Source organism: Rhinolophus sinicus, chromosome 15 (assembly GCF_057876585.1).
Source record: "Rhinolophus sinicus isolate RSI-liver-muscle chromosome 15, RSI-T2T, whole genome shotgun sequence".
NCBI classification, from domain to species: Eukaryota; Metazoa; Chordata; class Mammalia; order Chiroptera; family Rhinolophidae; genus Rhinolophus; species Rhinolophus sinicus.
The window spans coordinates 95282718-95302386 of record NC_142515.1 but is presented as its reverse complement, the minus strand read 5'-3'; the positions used below and the strand labels follow the sequence as shown (position 1 = coordinate 95302386).

The 19669-nt window shown below is 47.0% G+C and overlaps 1 protein-coding gene and 1 pseudogene across 10 annotated transcripts in view; one reads left to right on the top strand and one right to left on the bottom strand.

The window, feature by feature from the left end:
- Nucleotides 1–19669, bottom strand: part of SMARCA4 (SWI/SNF related BAF chromatin remodeling complex subunit ATPase 4) — an 85926-nt gene that overhangs the window by 48104 nt on the left and 18153 nt on the right. For all 10 annotated transcript variants that reach the window (XM_088792508.1, XM_088792507.1, XM_074338172.2 and 7 more), the window contains 8 exons: nt 18495–18753; nt 16323–16449; nt 15599–15772; nt 13478–13651; nt 12111–12278; nt 11958–12008; nt 7027–7157; nt 6789–6846 (listed from right to left, as the gene is read on the bottom strand). In XM_088792508.1, the coding sequence (XP_088648634.1) occupies nt 6789–6846; nt 7027–7157; nt 11958–12008; nt 12111–12278; nt 13478–13651; nt 15599–15772; nt 16323–16449; nt 18495–18753 (1142 nt within the window). The remainder of the gene's footprint in view (nt 1–6788; nt 6847–7026; nt 7158–11957; nt 12009–12110; nt 12279–13477; nt 13652–15598; nt 15773–16322; nt 16450–18494; nt 18754–19669) is intronic.
- Nucleotides 4033–4765, top strand: LOC141572711 (pancreatic progenitor cell differentiation and proliferation factor pseudogene; annotated as a pseudogene).

Genomic DNA, 19669 nt, shown 5'->3' with positions numbered 1-19669 from the left:
ACAAAAATCAGCACAGATATACAGGACCTGAACAATACTATCCACTAGCTCAACTACCATATATAGAACACTCCACCCAAAGACTGCAGATCCTTTTTAAGTGAGCATGAAACATTCTCCAGAATGCTAAGCCATAAAATGAGTCTCAATAAATTTAAAAGAATTAAAATCATACAAAGTGGGCCGGCCCGGTGGCTCAGGCGGTTAGAGCTCCGTGCTCCTAACTCCGAAGGCTGCCGGTTCGATTCCCACATGGACCAGTGGGCTCTCAACCACAAGGTTGCCAGTTCAATTCCTCGAGTCCCGCAAGGGATGGTGGGCAGTGCCCCCTGCAACTAAGATTGAACACGGCACCTTGAGCTGAGCTGCCTCCCGGATGGCTCAGTTGTTGGTTGGAGCATGGGCTCTCAACCACAAGGTTGCCAGTTCAATTCCTCGAGTCCCGCAAGGGATGGTGGGCAGCGCCCCCTGCAACTAAAATTGAACACGGCACCTTGAGCTGAGCTGCCGCTGAGCTCCCGGATGGCTCAGTTGGTTGGAGTGCGTCCTCTCAACCACAAGGTTGCCGGTTCGACTCCCGCAAGGGATGGTGGGCTGTGCCCCCTGCAACTAGCAACGGCAACTGGACCTGGAGCTGAGCTGCGCCCTCCACAACTAAGACTGAAAGAACAACAACTTGAAGCTGAACAGAACCCTCCACAACTAAGACTGAAAGGACAACAATTTGACCATTGTTCCCCAATAAAGTCCTGTTCCCCTTCCCCAATAAAAAAAAAAAAATAAAAAAAAAAAAATCATACAAAGTATCTTCTCCTACTACAAGAGAATTAGAAATCAAAAACAGGAAAAAATCTGGGAAATTATCAAATGCTTAAAATTTAACAACAAATTTTTTCCCCCCCCTTCTTCTGCCTCCCCCCCACCCCACTCCGGTTCAAGCCGTTGTTCCTCAGTCTAGTTGTGTAGGACACAGCTCCCGGCACATGCTGTATTATGAGCCTTGCACTCCCCCTGGGTTTCCCCTGGCTGAGGCCAGCCGCTCACAGCAGTTCATGCCAACCTCTAGCTGCTCACGGCAGCCCAGCTCCAGGGAGAGCCGCTGTTCACAATCTTAGCTGTAGAGGGCGCAGCTCACTGGCCCATGTGGGAATCAAACTGGCCTCCTCCGCGTTAGGAGCATGGTGTTCCAATCACCTGAGCCACTGGGCAGGCCCCAACAACAAACTTCTAAATTACCCAAAGGGTCAAACAATCAATCAATCAATCATAAGAGAAATTAGAAAATATTTTGAACTGAATGAAAACAAAAACAACTTATCAAAATGTATAGACTGAAGCTTAAGCAGTGCTTAAAAGAAAATTTATAGCTTTAAGCATCTACACGTCAATAAATTTATAGTTTTAAGCACCTCAAATCAATAACGCAAGCTTAGCACAATGAAAGAGATATCACTACCGATCCCACAGAAATATGGTAAATAACTTTATGTCAGCAAATAACTAAGATGAAATGGACAAATTCCTAGAAAGACAAATTACTAAAACTGACTCAAGCAGAAAAATCAGAATAAAACCTGTAACAGCTAATTGAATTATTAATGGTAACTAAAAATCTCACAATGGAAACACCAGGCCCAGATGGCTTCACTGGTGAATTCAATCATATATTTTATGATTAATACCGGGGCAGTCGGATGGCTCAGTTGGTTAGAGCATGAGCTCTGAATAACATGGTTGTCGGTTCGATTCCCACATGGGCCAGTGAGCTGTGCCCTCTACAATTAGATTGAAGACAATGAGCTGCTGCTGAGCTTCCAGAGGTGCAGCCAGATGGCTCACTTGGTTAGAGGACGAGCTCTCAACAACAAGGTTGCCAGTTCAATTCCCACATGGGATGGTGGGCTGCACCCCTTGCAACTAAAGATTGAAAACAGCAACTGGACTTGGAGCTGAGCGGACCTGGAAAAACACACTGTTCTCCAATAAACTAAAAAAATTAAAAAAAAAAAAAAAGACAAATACCAATTCTTCACAAACTCTTCCAGACAGAGGAGGAGGGAACATTTTCCAACCCACTCTATATGAGGCAAATGTTAACCTAATATAAAGCCACACAAAGATATCACAAGAAAACTACATACCAATAACCCTCCTGAATATAGACTCAACAGTCCTCAACAAAATATTAGCAACATTGACATACAAAAAATATTGTACACCAGGACAAAGAAGAACTTGTCCCAGGAATGCAAGGTTGGTTTAATGTCCAAAACTAATTTATGTAATAAAGCATATTATTAATGAGCAAAAACCAATCAACTTAACAGAGAAAAAAAGTATGAGACAAAACCTAGCCTGTTCACAATAAAAACTCTCAATAAACTAGGATTAGAAGGAAATTTACTCAATCTGATAAACAGCATCTGTGAAAAACCGACAGCTAACACCAATCAGCACTGATGGACTAAATGCATTACTCCTAAGTTTGGAAACAAAGCAAGGATGTCTGCTCTTGACATTTCTATTCAACACTGCACTGAAGAATCCAGCCAGTGCAATATGGCAAGAAAAAAGAAATTAAAGGCACATAAACAGGAAAGGAAGTAGTACAATTGCCATTATTTACAGTAACATGATCCTTATGTGAAAATTCTAAAGAATCTACAAAAAACAGGGGCCAGCCAGGTGGCTCAGGCGGTTGGAGCTCCGTGCTCCTAACTCCGAAGGCTGCCGGTCCAACTCTCACATGGGCCAGTGGGCTCTCAACACAGGTTGCCTGTTCAACTCCTAGAGTCCCTCAAGGGATGGTGGACTGCGCCCCCTGCAACTAGCAACTGCAACTGGACCTGGAGCTGAGCTGCGCCCTCCACAACCTCCACAACTAAGACTGAAAGGACAACTTGAAGCTGAACGGCACCCTCCACAAATAAGATTGAAAAGGACAACAACTTGACTTGGAAAAAAAAGTCCTGGAAGAACACACTGTTCCCCAATATAGTCCTGTTCCCCTTACCCCCCAAAAAAAAAATCTACAAAAAACAAAAGCCAAACTTTCAGAACTAACAATATGAGTTTAGCAAATTAACAGGATAAAAGATCAATATTTTAAAAAATCAATATAAAAAATTGTATTTCCATGTAATAGCAATAAAATGTCCAAAAATACAATTAAGAAAATTCTATTCATGACAGCATCAAAGGAATGAAATATTTAAAAATTTAACGAAAGTATAAAAACTATACTCTGAAAACTACAAAACACCACTAAGAAAAATTAAAGATTATCAAAGTAAATAGATCATCAAAAATAAATTCCATGTTCATGTACTGGAAGAGTAAATAATGTTAAGTTGCGATTTTCCCCAAATTGGTATATAGATGCAAGTCAAACATAGTAAAAATCCCAGCAAGCATTTTTGTAGTAATTGATGAGCTGACCCTAAACTTTATATAGGAATGCAAAGGATCTAGAATAGACAATAAAAGCAATAAAGTTAGGGAAATAACACTACCTGGTTTCAAAATGAATTAGAAACTACAATAATCAAGATAGAGTGGCAGTGGCACAATGTTAGACACAGAGAGCAACAGAATAGAACTGAGTCAGAAACAAATCCTTAGACTTATGGTCAACTGATGTCCCACAAAAGTGCCAAGACTATTCAATGGGCGGAGAGTGTAGTCTTTCCATAAAATGGTGCTTTGTAAAATGGATATCTATATACAAAATAATAAACTTAGACATAGAAATCAACTCAACTATGACCCCAAATGCAAGACATTAAGCTATAAAACCTCTAGAAGAAAACACAGGAGAAAACTCTTTGTGACTTCAGAGTTTTTAGATACAACACCAAAAGCACAATCCATAAAAAAAAAAAAAAAATTTGAAAAACTGGATTTTACCAAAATTAAAAAATTTTGCATTCCAAAAGACATCATTGATAAAAAAAGGCAGACCACCTAGAGATATTTACAAGATATATCTGATCAGGGACATGCATCAAGAACATATAAAGAATTCTTACAACTCAATGAGATGACAAACAACCCAATTAAAAATGTACAAAAGATCAGAGCACACTTTCAGCAAAGAAGATACATGAGTCCCGCGTATCTTGGTCGTGGAGCAGTCTCACGTGGTCTCCTCTGCAAATGGGCTCCGGGGCCTGGCGCCTCCATCCCTCGCCCCATCACCCGAGATCTCGCGCTGAGGCCCCGAGGGGTCGGCGCCGAGGTTTCTACCAGCCCACAAGCAAGAGCATGGCAGCCAATCCCTCCAGTGGCTTGCTCACAGCCACCCACAACTACTACCGGTGCCACCTGGGTTCCACTTCCAGTCACAGCTCCTGTGGAAGTGCCGAGTACCCCGGGGAAGCCATCCCCCACAACCTGGGTCTCCCCAAGGCTGACCGGATCACTGGTGGGCAAGTTTCTTTTTCGGGAAGTCCACTGTCCCATTCAGGGCCACAGTGCTGGAGTCCCCAGAGCACCCACAATCTCCCCAGGACTCCAGCAGCACGATCTCCTGTGACCTGGCTCAGGAAGCCACAAGGAAGCAGCCTGGTGGCCAGCCCAGCAAAGCCAAGGCCGGGCCCCATCCTGAGTGGCCACCACCAGCCACCAGACTTCCAAACGCTGGGCTCTTCTGAGCCCCTCCCCACCTTGCCCCACAGGCTAGGCAGGCTGCAGCAAGCGAAGCAGTTGGGCTCTTTTGTATCAAAACAGCAAAACACAAAAAAGGAACTTGAGCCTCTCTGAGCCACACGTGAGCCTGCTGCCATCCCGTAACTGTGTGCCTTGCAACAAGTGGCAAATAAACAATCATCCAGCAAAAGAAAAGAAGCTATATGAATGATACATAAGCCTCAGAAGAGGTTCAACATTTGTTACTAGGAAAATACAAATCAAAACCACAATAAGTTATCACTACACACCCACTAAGATGACTACAATACAAAGGGCAGATAATACCAAGTGTTGGTAAGGATATGAAAGAACTGGAACCTGTGAACTGGCACAACCACTTTAGAAAACAGTTTGGCAGTTTCTTAAAAAGTTAAACATAAACTTACCATATGACCCAGCAATGCCACTCCTAGGTATCTACCCAAGAGAAATGAAAACGTATGTCCACACATAGACATGTATGGAAATGTTCACAGCAACATATTCATAATAGCAAAAAATGGAAACACAATTGCTCAACTGGTCAAAGGGTAACAAAATGTGGTGGAGCTATACAATGAAATATGACCCAGGAATAAAAAGAAGTGACCTCTTGATACACAGAACAATATGGACGAACTTCAAAAACATGTTAAGTGAAAGAAGCCAGATATGAAATACTACACGTCATGACTCCATTTACATGATATACCTGGAAAAGGCATATCTGTAGAGACGGAAACTACATCGGTGGTCTCTGGGCCTGGAGGGGGCAGGAACAAACTGAAAACTGACAGGAGGGAGCTTTTGGGGGTGACGAAAATGGCATATAGCGATAATTGTACGCGTACAACTCCAAAAATTCACTAAAAATCATTGAATTGTACACTTACTATGGGTGCATTTTATGGTATGTAAATTGTACCTCCATAACTCTGTTAAAAAAATTACAACAAAATGTTACACTGGTCTAAGAATCATTAGAATATTAAAAGAAACCGAACAGGTAATCCTAAAAGGACTCTTGTGGATATAAATACCAAATACACCATTTTTCAAAAATACCATAGGTCAATGGAGAAGGGATGGGTTACGTGACATGCCAATTCTCTTAGTACCACTGGGAGGGGGAAAAGTTAGAGCTCCACCCCATATTCTACACCACATAAATTCCAGATGACCTAAAGTGGTAAGGAGGGAAGGGAGTGAAAACAGGACAAACAGAAAGATATGTATAAGTGAACAAAAACTGACTTCAGGACGAGGTAAATACCTCAAGAACACTTAAAAATTCAGTTGGAAAATACAACTGAATAGAAAGAGGCAAATGAAGCAAACCATTCACAAAAGAAACTTAAATGGTAACACCTAAAACAATGTTCAACCTTAATAGAAATCAAGGAAATGCCCATTAAAATGTCCTTTTTAAAAATGTATGGGAGTGGCGAAGCTTTTGAAGGCCCTTAAAAGCCTCTCAGGACACTGACCCCAGCTGAAGAGGAGAGCAGGAGAACCCTTTGCTGGACGGATGCTAACTGCGAAGCACGCCTGCCATAGAAACTCTGTCCCTGGGCTCCCTGAGTTACCCTCCCAAGTAGGCAATGCACGACGGACAGAGGAGCAGGCTCTCCAGCAGAGCTTTGTCAACCAGGGAGGAAATAGCCATCACCTTAACGTGGCATAATTAAATGACTTAGAGAATATGCACAAAACCATTTATGATGTTTCCAAAGAAGAGATTATAACAAGCAAACGTACGTGATCTAATGCTCACAACTTCACACTGGTTATTTTGGGGGGACGGCGTAGGAGGCAGTTGAGCACTTGAAAAGTAACTATGATCAAGGACATTAAATTCTACCAAATTTGATTAATTCAGTTTAAAATTAAAAGTCATGTGGCCAGAGGCTACTGCATTGGACATCGCTTCTCTAAAGCACCAACTTTCCACCAGGCCTGGGGCGTCGGCTGCCCTCTGCCTCTGCCCATCTCTTGCCCCCTATGATGCCCTGCCGGAGTACGACAGGGTCACAGCATTCAGGGGTGTGACAAACGCACAAGGGGTAGAGGTCACCGCTACAGAGTGCTGAGGGCCTCAACAGCAGGAAGTGGATTCTTACCTCCTCCTCTTCTTCTGAGCCACTTTCTTCACTATCAGATCTTGGAGCTACTTCATACCTAGAAAAAATATGACTGTTTTTAATATAAATCTCCCCGACTGGCATGATTCACTTTCCTTAGCAAACTGGCTTGTTTCCAAACGCAAGCAAAATCGCCCCCAGCTGCCAGCCAGCTCCCAGGGAACGAGGCTGACTCAGGATCCTGGAACTTGCAGCTGGAACTTGAGGTCCAACTCACCCCGGGTTCATCTCGAGCCAAGCCTCCAGCTGCCCTGCTTTGGGGGCGTCCGTGCCCGTGAGGATCTTCCCGCTCTCCACGTGGATCACTTTCACAGGCAGGTCACTCATCTGGCTGGTCTCGTCCAGAGGCTGAAAAAGAGCAACCTGTGTGACTGTAGGTTCGGTGGTGTCCATACCTCTGGTGTTCGCTAATCATGGCCAACTGGGAAAGTGCCCTCCCAACTCCATGGCCAGAAAATGGCACTCACACGTGGCCAGTAGTTGTGAAAAAGGGTTACCTGCATATTTATAATTCAGGAAAAATATATAACCCATTGATGACAGCAGTTTCTTTGAGGTAATTGACATACATGTTTTCATTTCCAAACAGGTACTATATTCATCGTTCAAAACTCGAAAGAGTAGAATAAAGTGTGAATTCTCCCCCGTCCTGTCCCCCCGCCTGACAGCTCTCTCTTCACAGATGCCCACCAGTTTCAGCTTCTCGTGCATCCTTCCAGACCAATTCCATGCACAAGAAACAAGGACTGGTTTCTCCCTTTTACACAAATGACTGTACTATTCATATTCTCTGGCCCTTGATTTTCTTCCATCCATACTGTGTTTGATATTTCATTCTTTTTTGTTAAATAGCTAACTGGAATATTTGAAAAATGAAACAACTAATTTCCTGTTAGCAACAAATATGGAACGCTTCGATTTCTCATTTTCAGATATCAACTTTGGATGAACATTTTCCCCTTCAAATTTCCTGATCCTTTCAGGATCAGGATGGAGTTCTTAGTTTTCACTGTGAAAATTAATAAAGGAAAAATTGGATACAATTAAATTGGACTAAAATTGAAGGCCAGAAGGCCTATAGAGGGAGCTCTAATGCCCTACCACTCAACAGCAATTATACCAAATAAGTCAATTACAGACCCCAACAGGAAAAGACCTACCTTGCACTCCCAAACAGGAAGTGCATCTACTTTACGACCCAAACAGAAAGGTTTTTCTCTTGCCCAGCAACAAGCCCAGCCAACTGAAACCCAGCTCAACCAATGAGAAGCTGTCATCACCTGAACTTTTACTTTATTCCAGTGAATTTTCCTTTTTCTTGCTGATGATTTCCTTGCCCCACCCTTGTTTCTATAAAAGCCTTCCATCTTGTGTAATCCCTCAGGCTATCTAGCTGCTTGCTACATGAGATGCTACCCAATTCATGAAACGTTTAATGAAGCCAATTATATCTTCACATTTACTCAAATTTTATTAACAGCATCTTCCAGGTACTTGTACCTCCCCCTCCTCTCTCCAAAGTGCTGTATCTCACCATCAACACAACCCACAGAGCATAGAGATGACAATTTCACCCTCAGAGTGGCCCACCATGGAAGGTGGCACAATCCCTGCCACACAAACCCTCTGTGACTTTCACCCCTGAGTGTGCCTTGGGAGTGTTTAATGGTGCTGATGCCTGCACCTGCCCCCCCCCATTCTGATTCAAGTGCTCTGGGGTTTTATAAAAGCTCCCCAGGTGATTCAGATGTACAGCCAAAGCTGAAAACCACTGGCTGGGAACAAGGACAATTCACAGCCATCTGTTACTAAACAAGAGGAACAGCTGCAGTAATTGCCCAACAGAATTCCCTGAACTGACGTTTCCTTTGAACGTCCCAAACAGTCTTACAAAGACTATACTATAGTAAAATGCCACCCCATATTTTTCCCTAAAAATTCAATACAACATTTTAAATAAAATCATGTGAAATAAATATATTCAAGTTAATCACTAGTTGTTACCACCTAGGAAATGGCCCACAGGAAAAAGTGTTCATCTGCTATGGACTGAATTGTGTTCCCCCAATTCAAATGCAGAAGCCCCAACTCTCCAATGTGACTGTATTTGGAGAGGGGGTGGGGAGAGTAGGGTTAGATTAGGTCATGAGGGAGGGGCCTTTGTGATGGGATTAGTGTCCCTCTAAGAAGACACCAGAGTTCATGCTCTCATCCCATGTGAGAACACGGGGGAGAAGGCAGCCGTCTACCGGCCAGGAAGAGAGCCCTCACCAGGAACCAACCTAGCTACTTGCTACACCCTGATCTTGGATTTCCAGTCTCTAGAAATATGAGAACATAAATGTCTGTTATTTAATCCACCCAGGCTACGGTGCTATGGTATTCCGTTACGGCAGCCCAAGATAAGAGAGCATCAAAAGGTAGTGTACAAGGAGGCTCATTACAACAATGTCCGCAACAGGAGAAAAAGGAAACAATGGAAATAGACAATAGGGGAGGAAGACCAGAGCTGCTCAGTGCAGATCTTTGTAACAACTATAAATGGGAAGCAACTTAAAGAGCTATCAGTCTGAATGATGAAATTGATTCTAATATATCAACACAATAAAATGAAAATAGAACTACTGGCTTGATATGGAAAGTGTCTCAAGATATTCGACTAAATGGGAAAAATCTAGCTAATGCCTAGATTAACCCAAATAGTCCCCAAAAAAAAACAATGAGGATATAAGCATAAAGACTTTGGGAAGTACAGAGAAGATGTCACCCAGGGATCACCATGCGTGCCTGAGGCTTCTTACTTTTCATGTTATCATTTATATTTTTTCTGTAAGAAATATGACATTTCAGTGACGTCCATGAGCTAATGTGGGAAGATGTCTGAGATACAATGCTAGGTATGAAAAAGAAAACCATCCAGTGGCTCATGCATAGAAAAAACCAGAAGCAAATACTCCAATGGTTACTAATGGTTTCCCTCTGGGAAGTGGGACGAGGAGGGGTCAGGGGAGGATGTATACTAGGACATGCTTCTTATTGACACATCTCAGTTTTATACATTTCTCTTCCAAATGAGTGTACTACATTGGAACGGCTGCCTTCAGGAGGCGGGCAGGAATGTTATGGAAAGATGGGCATGTGGTACAGCACTTCTCTCTGAGTGGGCCACTTTGTATGGTTATGACTTTTGGAACAAGCTAGTATTTCACACACTAAATAAATAAACAATGAATAAATAAAACCAACAAAGGTAGAGCAAACCACACCATTGGGGCACAAGAAGGAAACTATGCCAAGTAACTTTTGTACCCAGTATTTGGAGCACAGACTCTCGGGAGGAAGATCGCCAAACAAAAACTGACCTCTAGCTAGGAGACTCCTTTTGCGGAGGGGAACACGCTAGCAATTCTGAATATACATCCTGCATATTCTAGGACTGAGCAAATAAGGAAACACATCGTAGCTAATGGGAGCCAGGTTTCTGCTGTTTCAACATGGAAAGGGAGGAGGACACCAACAACCCCATGGTACTGGGTGAGAACTGCTGGCATCAGTGTGACGCCAAGGTTTTTTACATAGCTAGCAATGCAGATGTGGAGCACACATACACCTATTTCCTACATCTGTCCACTGAGAGGGCCTAGAAGCAATGACACTGCAAGAACAATGAGCCCTCCTAGACTCTGGTTTCTAAATATCTTTCTCCAAGAAAAGGAGCCAGGGTTCCATGAAGAAATGGTTCACTCCAGGGCTTAGGCAGGAAAAGCAGACGGTGAGCCTGAACCATTCTGGTGTGCAAAGAAGTCAGGAAGCCCCCAAAGAATGATGGGGACATGTCAAAAGGATGCAGGAGCCAATCTGAAGGGGCTCCTACTGGCCTAAACTGGAGCAATTTGAGCATAAATGACAGTGAAGGATTAAACTACGTGAATCCATTAAACTAAATGACAATCCAGGAATCGGTACCAGGAGCTGGAGAACTACAGCCCATGGGCCAAATAGGAAAAAAAAAAAAAAAAAAAGCTTTTCCTTCCTACAGAAAGCCAACTACAAAACCCAAAAGAATGATGGGGAAATCACCATTCCGTAACCATTGAAGCAAAAACTGATACAGGCAGAGATAATCAATAGATGCTGAAACCAGTGGGTGGAAGTATGAGGAGTTTACAATATGTGTACACAGCCTCAAGTATCTCCCCACAAGGTACTTAATAATTACAACAGGAAAAGCAGTAACTTTACAGGGGACATGCCTTGGCCGACACCAAGGGATCAAGGTCAACAGCACCAGTGATGGAACAAATCTACGCCATATACTCGATGTGACGCACCAAGAAATACAGAGTGTCACTTCAGGGTCTTCCTGAGAAAACACGTAACCTGAATCTAATCACAAGGAAACATTAGTCACACCCGAACTGGAGGCCACTATAGGAAATATCTGGCCTGTGCTCTTTAGAAATGCCAAGGTCATAAAAGGCAAGAAAAAGTGAGGAGCTGTTCAATTTCCAAGGAGATGAAAGGGACCACCGAGAGTGATGTGTGACCGGGGCTGTCTGTTGCCGTGAAGGACAACAGGACAACTGGCAAAACCTTAATAAGGGCTGTGGATTAGATCATAGTATCGTGTCCATATTCATTTCCGGTTTTTGATCATTGTACAGTTATGAAAAGAATGACCTTATTTTTAGGAAACATACACTAGAACATACAGAAGTAAAGGGCCATCATGTTTACATGACTCTCAAATGGCTTAGGAAAAAATGAGATGTGGTAGGTGAATGTGATGACCACTACACTACGGAAATGGGCGAAAAAATGATACGTGAAAACGGAAGCTGGGTGAAAAGTACGCAGGAATTCTCTGTACTGCTCTTACACCTCTCTTGTGAGTCTAAAACTGTTAAAGTCAAAACTGAAAAATCAATAATGTGGCACGTGAACATAAAAAGATCTGGAATATTTACAACACTTCTCTGGGTAGTGGGATCAAGGAGGGGGTGGGATGGTGGCAGGGGACATACATGGCTTCTTACCATCATCACATACAGCATTTATAGTTTACAGAAAAAAAAAAAATTTAAAAGATGAAACAGACCTAAGCTCCAGGGCTGATATTGCCACGAAAAGAAACCCCTGGTTCCTCACCTCACCATCGGGTCCAATTGCAGGCGTCTGTCCTTCTGCGTTTTCTGCCTTCTGGAAGTAAAGAGAGACACGGTCACTACCTAATGGCGGAGCTGAGGCAACACACGCTCCCATCCCGCCAAGGGGCAGGCACGCGGCCAGGCCCCAGCGAACCTTCTTTTTCTTCTTCTTCTTTTTCTCCTTGGCGACCTGGGCAGCCTTGTGCTGCCGCACCAGCTCCGTGAGGTTAGCCACATACTCGTCCGTCTGCTGCAAGAGGTAGGCCAAGCGCTTGTCCTTTTTCTGGTCGATGAGCTTGCGGTATCCTTCCTCATCTTCGGCCTGCAAAGGTGTGTGGTTACAGCGCTTGCTTGTGAGACATGCTCGTCCATTAGCACCCAAGGCAGGCAAACCAGAACGAGAAGTCTACGCGGGCTGTTAACCAGCAGCCAGACCCACATTCAGGTAGCGCTTACGCACTGCGGCACTGTGCTGTTATGTGCCAAATGTGCCTTTCACGCCACCGTCAATGCTCCCTTCAGTATTTCCCCAACTCCTGCCCAGGGCTAGGCCCTGGAGGACCTGCTACACAGAACACAGCTCTGCTCTGACATGTTTAAAAAGGCCAACAGCAAGTTCTGTCCCCTTTGCCCACAGACACACCCCAAATCCAAACCCTTCTCTCCACGTGGTCCAAGCCACATGGCCCCCACAGACCCCCGGGGCAAAGCCCTCCCAGCTTTCTAAGAATAAGGTGGATCACATCACCCTCTAGCTTATGCCTCCCATGGTTCCCCTGCATGTTCAGAATTAAATCCAAAGCCCTGCCCATGGCCTCCCTTGGGTCATGGCTCCACGTGACCTGTCATTGGGACTGACTTCTCTCCTCCCGGGCACGACGCCATTGCAGGGACCACCTGCTGTGCGTAGCACTTGGCTTTTCCCCATCTTGGATGCTTGCCCTTGGTTCCTCTATCCCTAGGAGGCACTTCCTCCACATTTCCGCACTTGTGGATTATGCCCACCCTTCCTGTATCACCCTGTCAATCCCATCCTCATCCTGCTTCATTCCCTTCAGTGCACTTGCCACCACTCAAAACTAATTGTTGGTTTCACCCGGGCCTCTCTCTCCCCAGGGCTGGCACCAGCCCCAAGGGCGGCGCGGGTCCTACCCTCACTACTGTGTCCCGTACACACAGCAGTGCCTGGCAGTATCTGCCCACAGAGAAGGATCTGCACAGTGGGTGCGGTATGGGATTCGGGGCTCACCACCAGCAGCTGACGGCAAAGAGGGGTTGTACGTCTATGTGCTGGAGAACGCAGCAGCCAGCTAACCGGCTGACGTCACCCCATCACTGACCATTCGGGCAACGGTCTGAGGCCAGTTCTTTCAGAAGAAACCCAAGCCCTTTCTTTCTCTCTCTCCCACATCTAACTCTGAGCAGTAAAACGACTCAGTGTAATGCAGGGAGATGGGTCTCTTGTCCCTGCGACCCCCAGTGCATACAAAGGGACACGAAGTCACAAATGCAGAATCTTACCATGAGCCTCCGCATCCTCTCCTTCTCAATTCTTTCATTTTCCTTCTTCTGTTCCCGCTCTGTGTTGGCGTGGTATGTGGCCACTGCCTTGGTGAGTTTCTGAATTTTGCCAGTGACCGATCTGTGATACTCTTTGAAATCCTTGGCATGCTGAAGAATGCTGTTGAGGTATTCCTGCAACGACAAACACAAGACAAGACTACTCGACAGGAGTCACTGTCACACTTCCCCAAGAGAGGCAAAACTTTCAAGGCAGCTTGTTTAAAACCAAGAGGACATAATCAGAACAGTACTGTGACAGTTTGCCTTGGTGGGTCTGCATTCTCTGTGTGAGGATAAAATTGTGTTGGCAGCTGGTGAGAGGCCCTCCACTGTACACCGCAGACAGGCAATCAACCTCGCTGAGACACGCTGTAATGGACATCAACTGCTTCCAAATGCCCCCACCCTCCAAGTTATTCCACTTGGAATTTTAAGGAAATAGCAGAGACTGGCTGAAAAATTCAAGTACGAGAATGCCTATTCCAGTGTTATTTTTAACACCGGAAAGTTGAGAATACTCTAGATGTCCCCAAACAGGAAACAGTTACATAAACTACTGGACACTGGACACATTGAGATGGAATACAATGCAGACATTAAAAATCACGCTTCACGATACTTTAAACAGGTCAATTTGTGTATATACATGTTTAAAAAGCACGATTTAACTTTTGATTACTATACGTATACCGAAAAAAATAAGGTTGGAATGATACATATACCCAAATATTAGCAGTAGACTACACTGATTGTTGACTTTTTTTTTTTTTTAATGAGGGCGCAGCTCAGTGGCCCATACGGGGATCGAACTGGCAACCTTGGTGTTATCAGCCCCATGCTCTAACCAACTGAGCCAACTGGCCACCCCACTTTTTGTTATGTTAAATGATACCAGTAATAGATGTTGATTATAGGAAAACTTCAAAAAATATAAATAAGGGGCTGGCCCAGTGGCTCAGGCGGTTAGAGCTCCATGCACCTAACTCCGAAGGCTGCCGGTTCGATTCCCACATGGGCTAGTGGGCTCTCAGCCACAAGGCTGCCAGTTCAATTCATCGAGTCCCACAAGGGATGGTGGGCTCCGCCCACTGCAATTAAGATTGAACATGGCACCTTGAGCTGAGCTGCCTCTGGAATGGCTCAGTTGGTTGGAGCGTGTCCTCTCAACCACAAGGTTGCTGGTTCGACTCCCGCAAGGGATGGTGGGCTGTGCCCCCTGCAACTAGCAACGGCAATTGGACCTGGAGCTGAGCTGCGCCCTCCACAACTAAGACTGAAAGGACAACAACTTGACTTGGAAAAAAGGCCTGGAAGTACACACTGTTCCCCAATAAAGTCTTGTTCCCCTTCCCCCAAAAAATCTTAAAAAAACAAAAAAAAACAAAGAAAATATAAATGAGTGAACAATAAACAGAATCAATCAAAATCCTACTTGAGTACAGATTTTGGTCTCCTTGACTGCTCTTTTAAAAACCTAACTCAGGTCAGTCCCTCTTCTCTTCAGGACTGTCCGTGGCTCCTACCTCACTGCGAGCAATAGCCCAGTTGTCCCCTCAGCCAATGGACCTGCACGCTCCAGCCACCCCTCCCTGTCCTCACCACCTTCCACTCTCCCTCTTGCTCACTCCACTCTGATTACCAAGGGATCCTTGCCTTTCATAGAACACATAGGCACATTTCAGCCCCAGGGCCTTTGCACCTCCTCATCAATCTGGAAAGCTCTTTGCCCACATATCTATGTGGCTCTCTTTCAGGTCTCTGCTTAGAGCTCACCTTCACAGAACGAACTTTCCCAGCCGTCCTGTGTCAACAGCTCCCCGTCACACTCCACCCCTGCTTCATGCTCCTCTATATCCTATCACCTCCCAATGTTGCCTGCCCACTGGATTATGGCCCGTCTTACCCTACCACTCAGTTCTTTTCACTAATACATTCTTAGTGCCTAAAATACTATTACAAACAGAAAAGAAAAATTGCATGTTTAGACACAAAACAAACGAGACTCAACGATGCGCGAGGTGAGGACCCAGGTACACAGGTGGGCTGGCATGGAGAGCCACGCGGCCACTGGGGACGCACCTGGTGCTTTTGCCGGCGCTTGCGCTCCTGCTCGATCTTCTGCTGCTTCTCCAGCTTCTCGGTGATGCGGGCCTCGCGCAGGGACTGCCGCTTGCTGCGCTTGTAGGCCTTGGCGTTGAGGGCTGTCTCAAGGGCCGTGTCCCTCCTCATGCACACCACCACTTCCTGCCGCAGCTTCGGAAGAAGAGGAGAAACTGGGATGGGTACACCTTGGTCAGGTCCACACAACATGCACAATTACAGTACAAGCTAGGCAGACCACGACTGCTTCCACACGGGGCCTTACGAAACGCCAGAGCACAGATACGTGTGTGGAGGACGCCGGGGAAGTGCCCAAGGCTGGAGCAAGCAGGAGACACTGCTTCTGGACACCAAGCAGCAGGTCCTCTGACACCCGCCGGTCTCCAGCTTTGCCTTCGCTCAGCCACACAGCAGTATTTCTTATGGGTCACTCAAGAGTTCAGCACCCTCAGATAATAGACCCATGTACATTTCTGTTTCAAGCTGGTAACTGCCGCCTTAGGGAACAGCCAACGTGCTACCACTGTGCAGAGCATGGAGAGGAAGGAGGGCACAGCGAGCTACCGAGTGTCGGTGCGCACTGCTGCTTTTAATGGCTGAGGTACATTTAACAACTGCCCAACGAACAGTTATTTGAATCTAAGCATCAGCATTGGCAGAAAGGGCCCTTTCCCTAAAGCAACGGGCCTGCACCTATGCCCACCTGCCTCTGGAAGTTCAGCAGCCTGAGGGCCTTGAGCTCAATGGTTGCTTTGGTTCGCAAATCCCCGGCCAGCGACCCGGGAAGGTTTTCAAGTTCCTGAATTCGGTGAGCGATGCGAGCCTGCAGCCTGGGAGGCAGAAACAGAGAAAGGGACAGGCAATGAGAGGTCTGCTTACGAGGAGTCCGCCTACACCATTTCTTGAAAGCTGGAGGCTGAGAAGAATCCATCCTTTAAGAGAGGAAGATGCTGGTCATGAGGCAGGAGATGGCTCAGAAAACGATGGCGGCCACCGAGCACTCAGAGCCACAGGAAAACGGACAGGGTGCAGCTGGCTCACGGCATCTCAGCGGCATGAGCCAGGCTCTCTCTCCCAGCCCTAGGAACTGACTTAGCCTGGGAGCCCGTGTCCTCATCTATAAACTGGGGAGATCCCTCAAGAGCAATGCCACAGGCTGTGCCTGCAGTTCAGAGAGATAATCCCCTTACTCAGTCTTTCACACATATTTACTGAGCACCTACTGTGTGCCCACCACCTTATCAGAAAGACAGGCCATTAAGGAGTTAAAATATCTGTGGGAACTCCAGAATGGCAAGTACTTTGAGAAGGGGGCTGGAGGTGAGGGAGTGGGCAGGGGTTCTCTGAGGAGGTGACCTCAGCAATGAAGCCTCGGTGAGCACAAGGAGTCATGCATCACCTACGCAAAGGCCCTAGGGCAGAAATGGGTCTAAACTGTTAAGGAAACGGAAACTGAAACCAGGAAAGTGGGGCTGGCGAGGACAGAGCATGGGCAGATGCGGAACTGAACGGAGTTTACTGGATAGGGACAGAGAAGCCCACACCAGGTTTTAACCTGGGGAACAGATCTAACATTAAGTGTAAAGAGAGACTTCCAAGTACTGTGTGGGAAACAGACTGTATAGGCAAGGGTGAGGGCAGGGAGGCTGGGAGGAAGTGCAGAGCAGGGGGCAGAGTTACAGTGAGGGGTGGGCAGCCATTGCTGGGGAGGGGAGGGGAGCTGAGGATCCTGCGATGGGACACAGGGGTCAGGGAGGGCGAGCAAGAGTCAAGGGGCTGCGGGCGGGTGGGCACATGGGACAGAGACAGCAGGGAAAGCAGGGGATATGAGGACACCTGGACAGGCCATCTTAAAGCCATCCAGATGGAGCTGGGGGGCGGCGGGGGAGGCTGGGTACAGAAGCTGGAGCTCCAAGCACTGTCACAGCTGGGAAGCACCTTAGATGGTCATCAGGCAGATTTACTGCTGCATCTGGGGATACACAGTGAACGAGGCACAGCCCCTCCCCTCAGGGAGCATACATTCACCAAGGGAGGCCTGCTCTGTGTAAGCTATGAATGCAGTGGGGAAACGGGAAGCGTCAGGTGCTTGGGAAGTGACTCTGAGACAACCCCGGCGGTGTGGGATGGAGCACACATACCTGCTGTGCCCCAGGCATCTCACACGGCGCCTGGCGCCCAGGAGGCCTTGGCAAAACAGCCAGCATTACTGACATGTGAGAAGGAGCCACTGCAGAGCTTGCAGGGGGGTTTTTGGGTTTTTTGTTGAGTGCTGATGAACCATAAGTTGGATACACTGCGTTGGCGACGAGAAACAGGCACGTTCATTCCAACACACATTGCCCGATCCCTATGGGGGCAGTTTTGCAGCATCTACAAAATTTCCCTGTGCACGTCCCCTGTACCCCAGCAATGCCACTTTCAGGGACTTATTCTGACATATGTGTACACATGTGAAATGAGAAACAAACACACAGTATATTTACTACGGCATTGTCTTAACGACTGATTAGAAACGTAATGTCCATTTAGCCAGGTCACCGGCTGAATAAATGATGGTATCACAACCAGGCAAAATACTGTGCAACCAGGCAAAAGAAAAGCTCCTTTTGGAAAGATAGGGAATGATCTCCATAATGTTGCTATGGGAGGAAATACATCATGAACCGTTTGGGGACAACTGGGCTACCTGCACCTATCTGCCTGTATACGCACAAAATTTCTCTGGAAGGATACATGCCAACCAGGGAACTGGGAGCCTGGGGAGAGAGGCAGATGGTGATTTTTGGTTGCAAACCCCACTGGCCTTTAGAACTGTGAACCACACCAACGTGTGGGGCTGAGCGGGTTGGGGGCGGCACCCTGGAGTCCTCACCTGTACTCCCGCTCCTGCAGAATCTCCACGGGGTCCAGGCCTCGCGGTTTCTGGATGGGGGTGATGCGGCTCTGCTTCTGGTGCAGCGGCACCATGGGGGCGGGTTGGGCTGGCTGCCCTGGTGACTGCGTCTGGGGCGGCATCACGGGGGAAGCAGCGGGCGGGACAGCGGGGGGCGCAGGAGAGGGACGGCCTGTAGGCTGAGGGGGGATCAGCTTCTGAGGTGTGCTCGTGGGGGCAGCAGCATTCGCCATGGGTCCTGGGGAGAGTCAAGCAGCAGGTCAACTGAGCTCCAGCTCAGTCCCAGATGGAAAGGAAAAGCCTGCTGGGTGCTCACTGCCCTGGGGTCACACGAACTGCGAGGGCCGCACCTCCCCATCTCCCCCTGAACTGGCAGGTAGCTTCGCTCTCACTCAGGGGTCTCCTCATTCCTGTCTCAAGGTCCAAGCCCCTTCCAGATCTCAGCCTCCAAGCCCTTTCCTAAAGCCCTGCACTGATCCGAGGGCCGACCCTGAGCTCGGGCTTTCTGGGCTGTGGCCTCACAGGACCGGCATCCGCCTGACTCCCATCCGCCACGATGCCAACAGAACCTGACTTCAGCGATTAGCTTGTCAGTGCCCCTCACTAAACCTCCGGTCTAAGAGGATGGGAAACAAGTCCATTTTTCCCACTGCTTCAACCCAACAGAAGTGACCCTCAAATACTTGCTAACAACTACACTGACAGCAGACAGAGAGGCCACACATGGTGAGGACAGAACCCTGAGCCGCTGTCAGGATGCCTGCCTCCCATAGCATCAGGGAGTGGGGATTCTCAGGATCAGGGGGTCGCTGCGACCTCCAGGCTTGGAAGCACCACATCCTGAAGGACTGCGTCTGTGGCTGCAGCCATGCCTCCCCGTGGCCTCTCCCTGGAGTCATAGGGGATACATTCATTCATATCATTCTCTTCTTGTTATCTGTTTAGAGACCCCAGAATCTCTGCAACCCACAGGACAAGGGTGGGCAAGAACCGTGGAGTGGAAGCAACCCAAGCATCTGGGAAATAACCAAGAACAGGTAAGGCCCCAAGAAGCGAGGATGTGTCCTCGGCCGTCTACCTGGCCAGGCTCCTCTTAGGATAGATACAGCACAAGTTCGTCATGGGACTCAGGGCACAGACACGACCAAGACAGA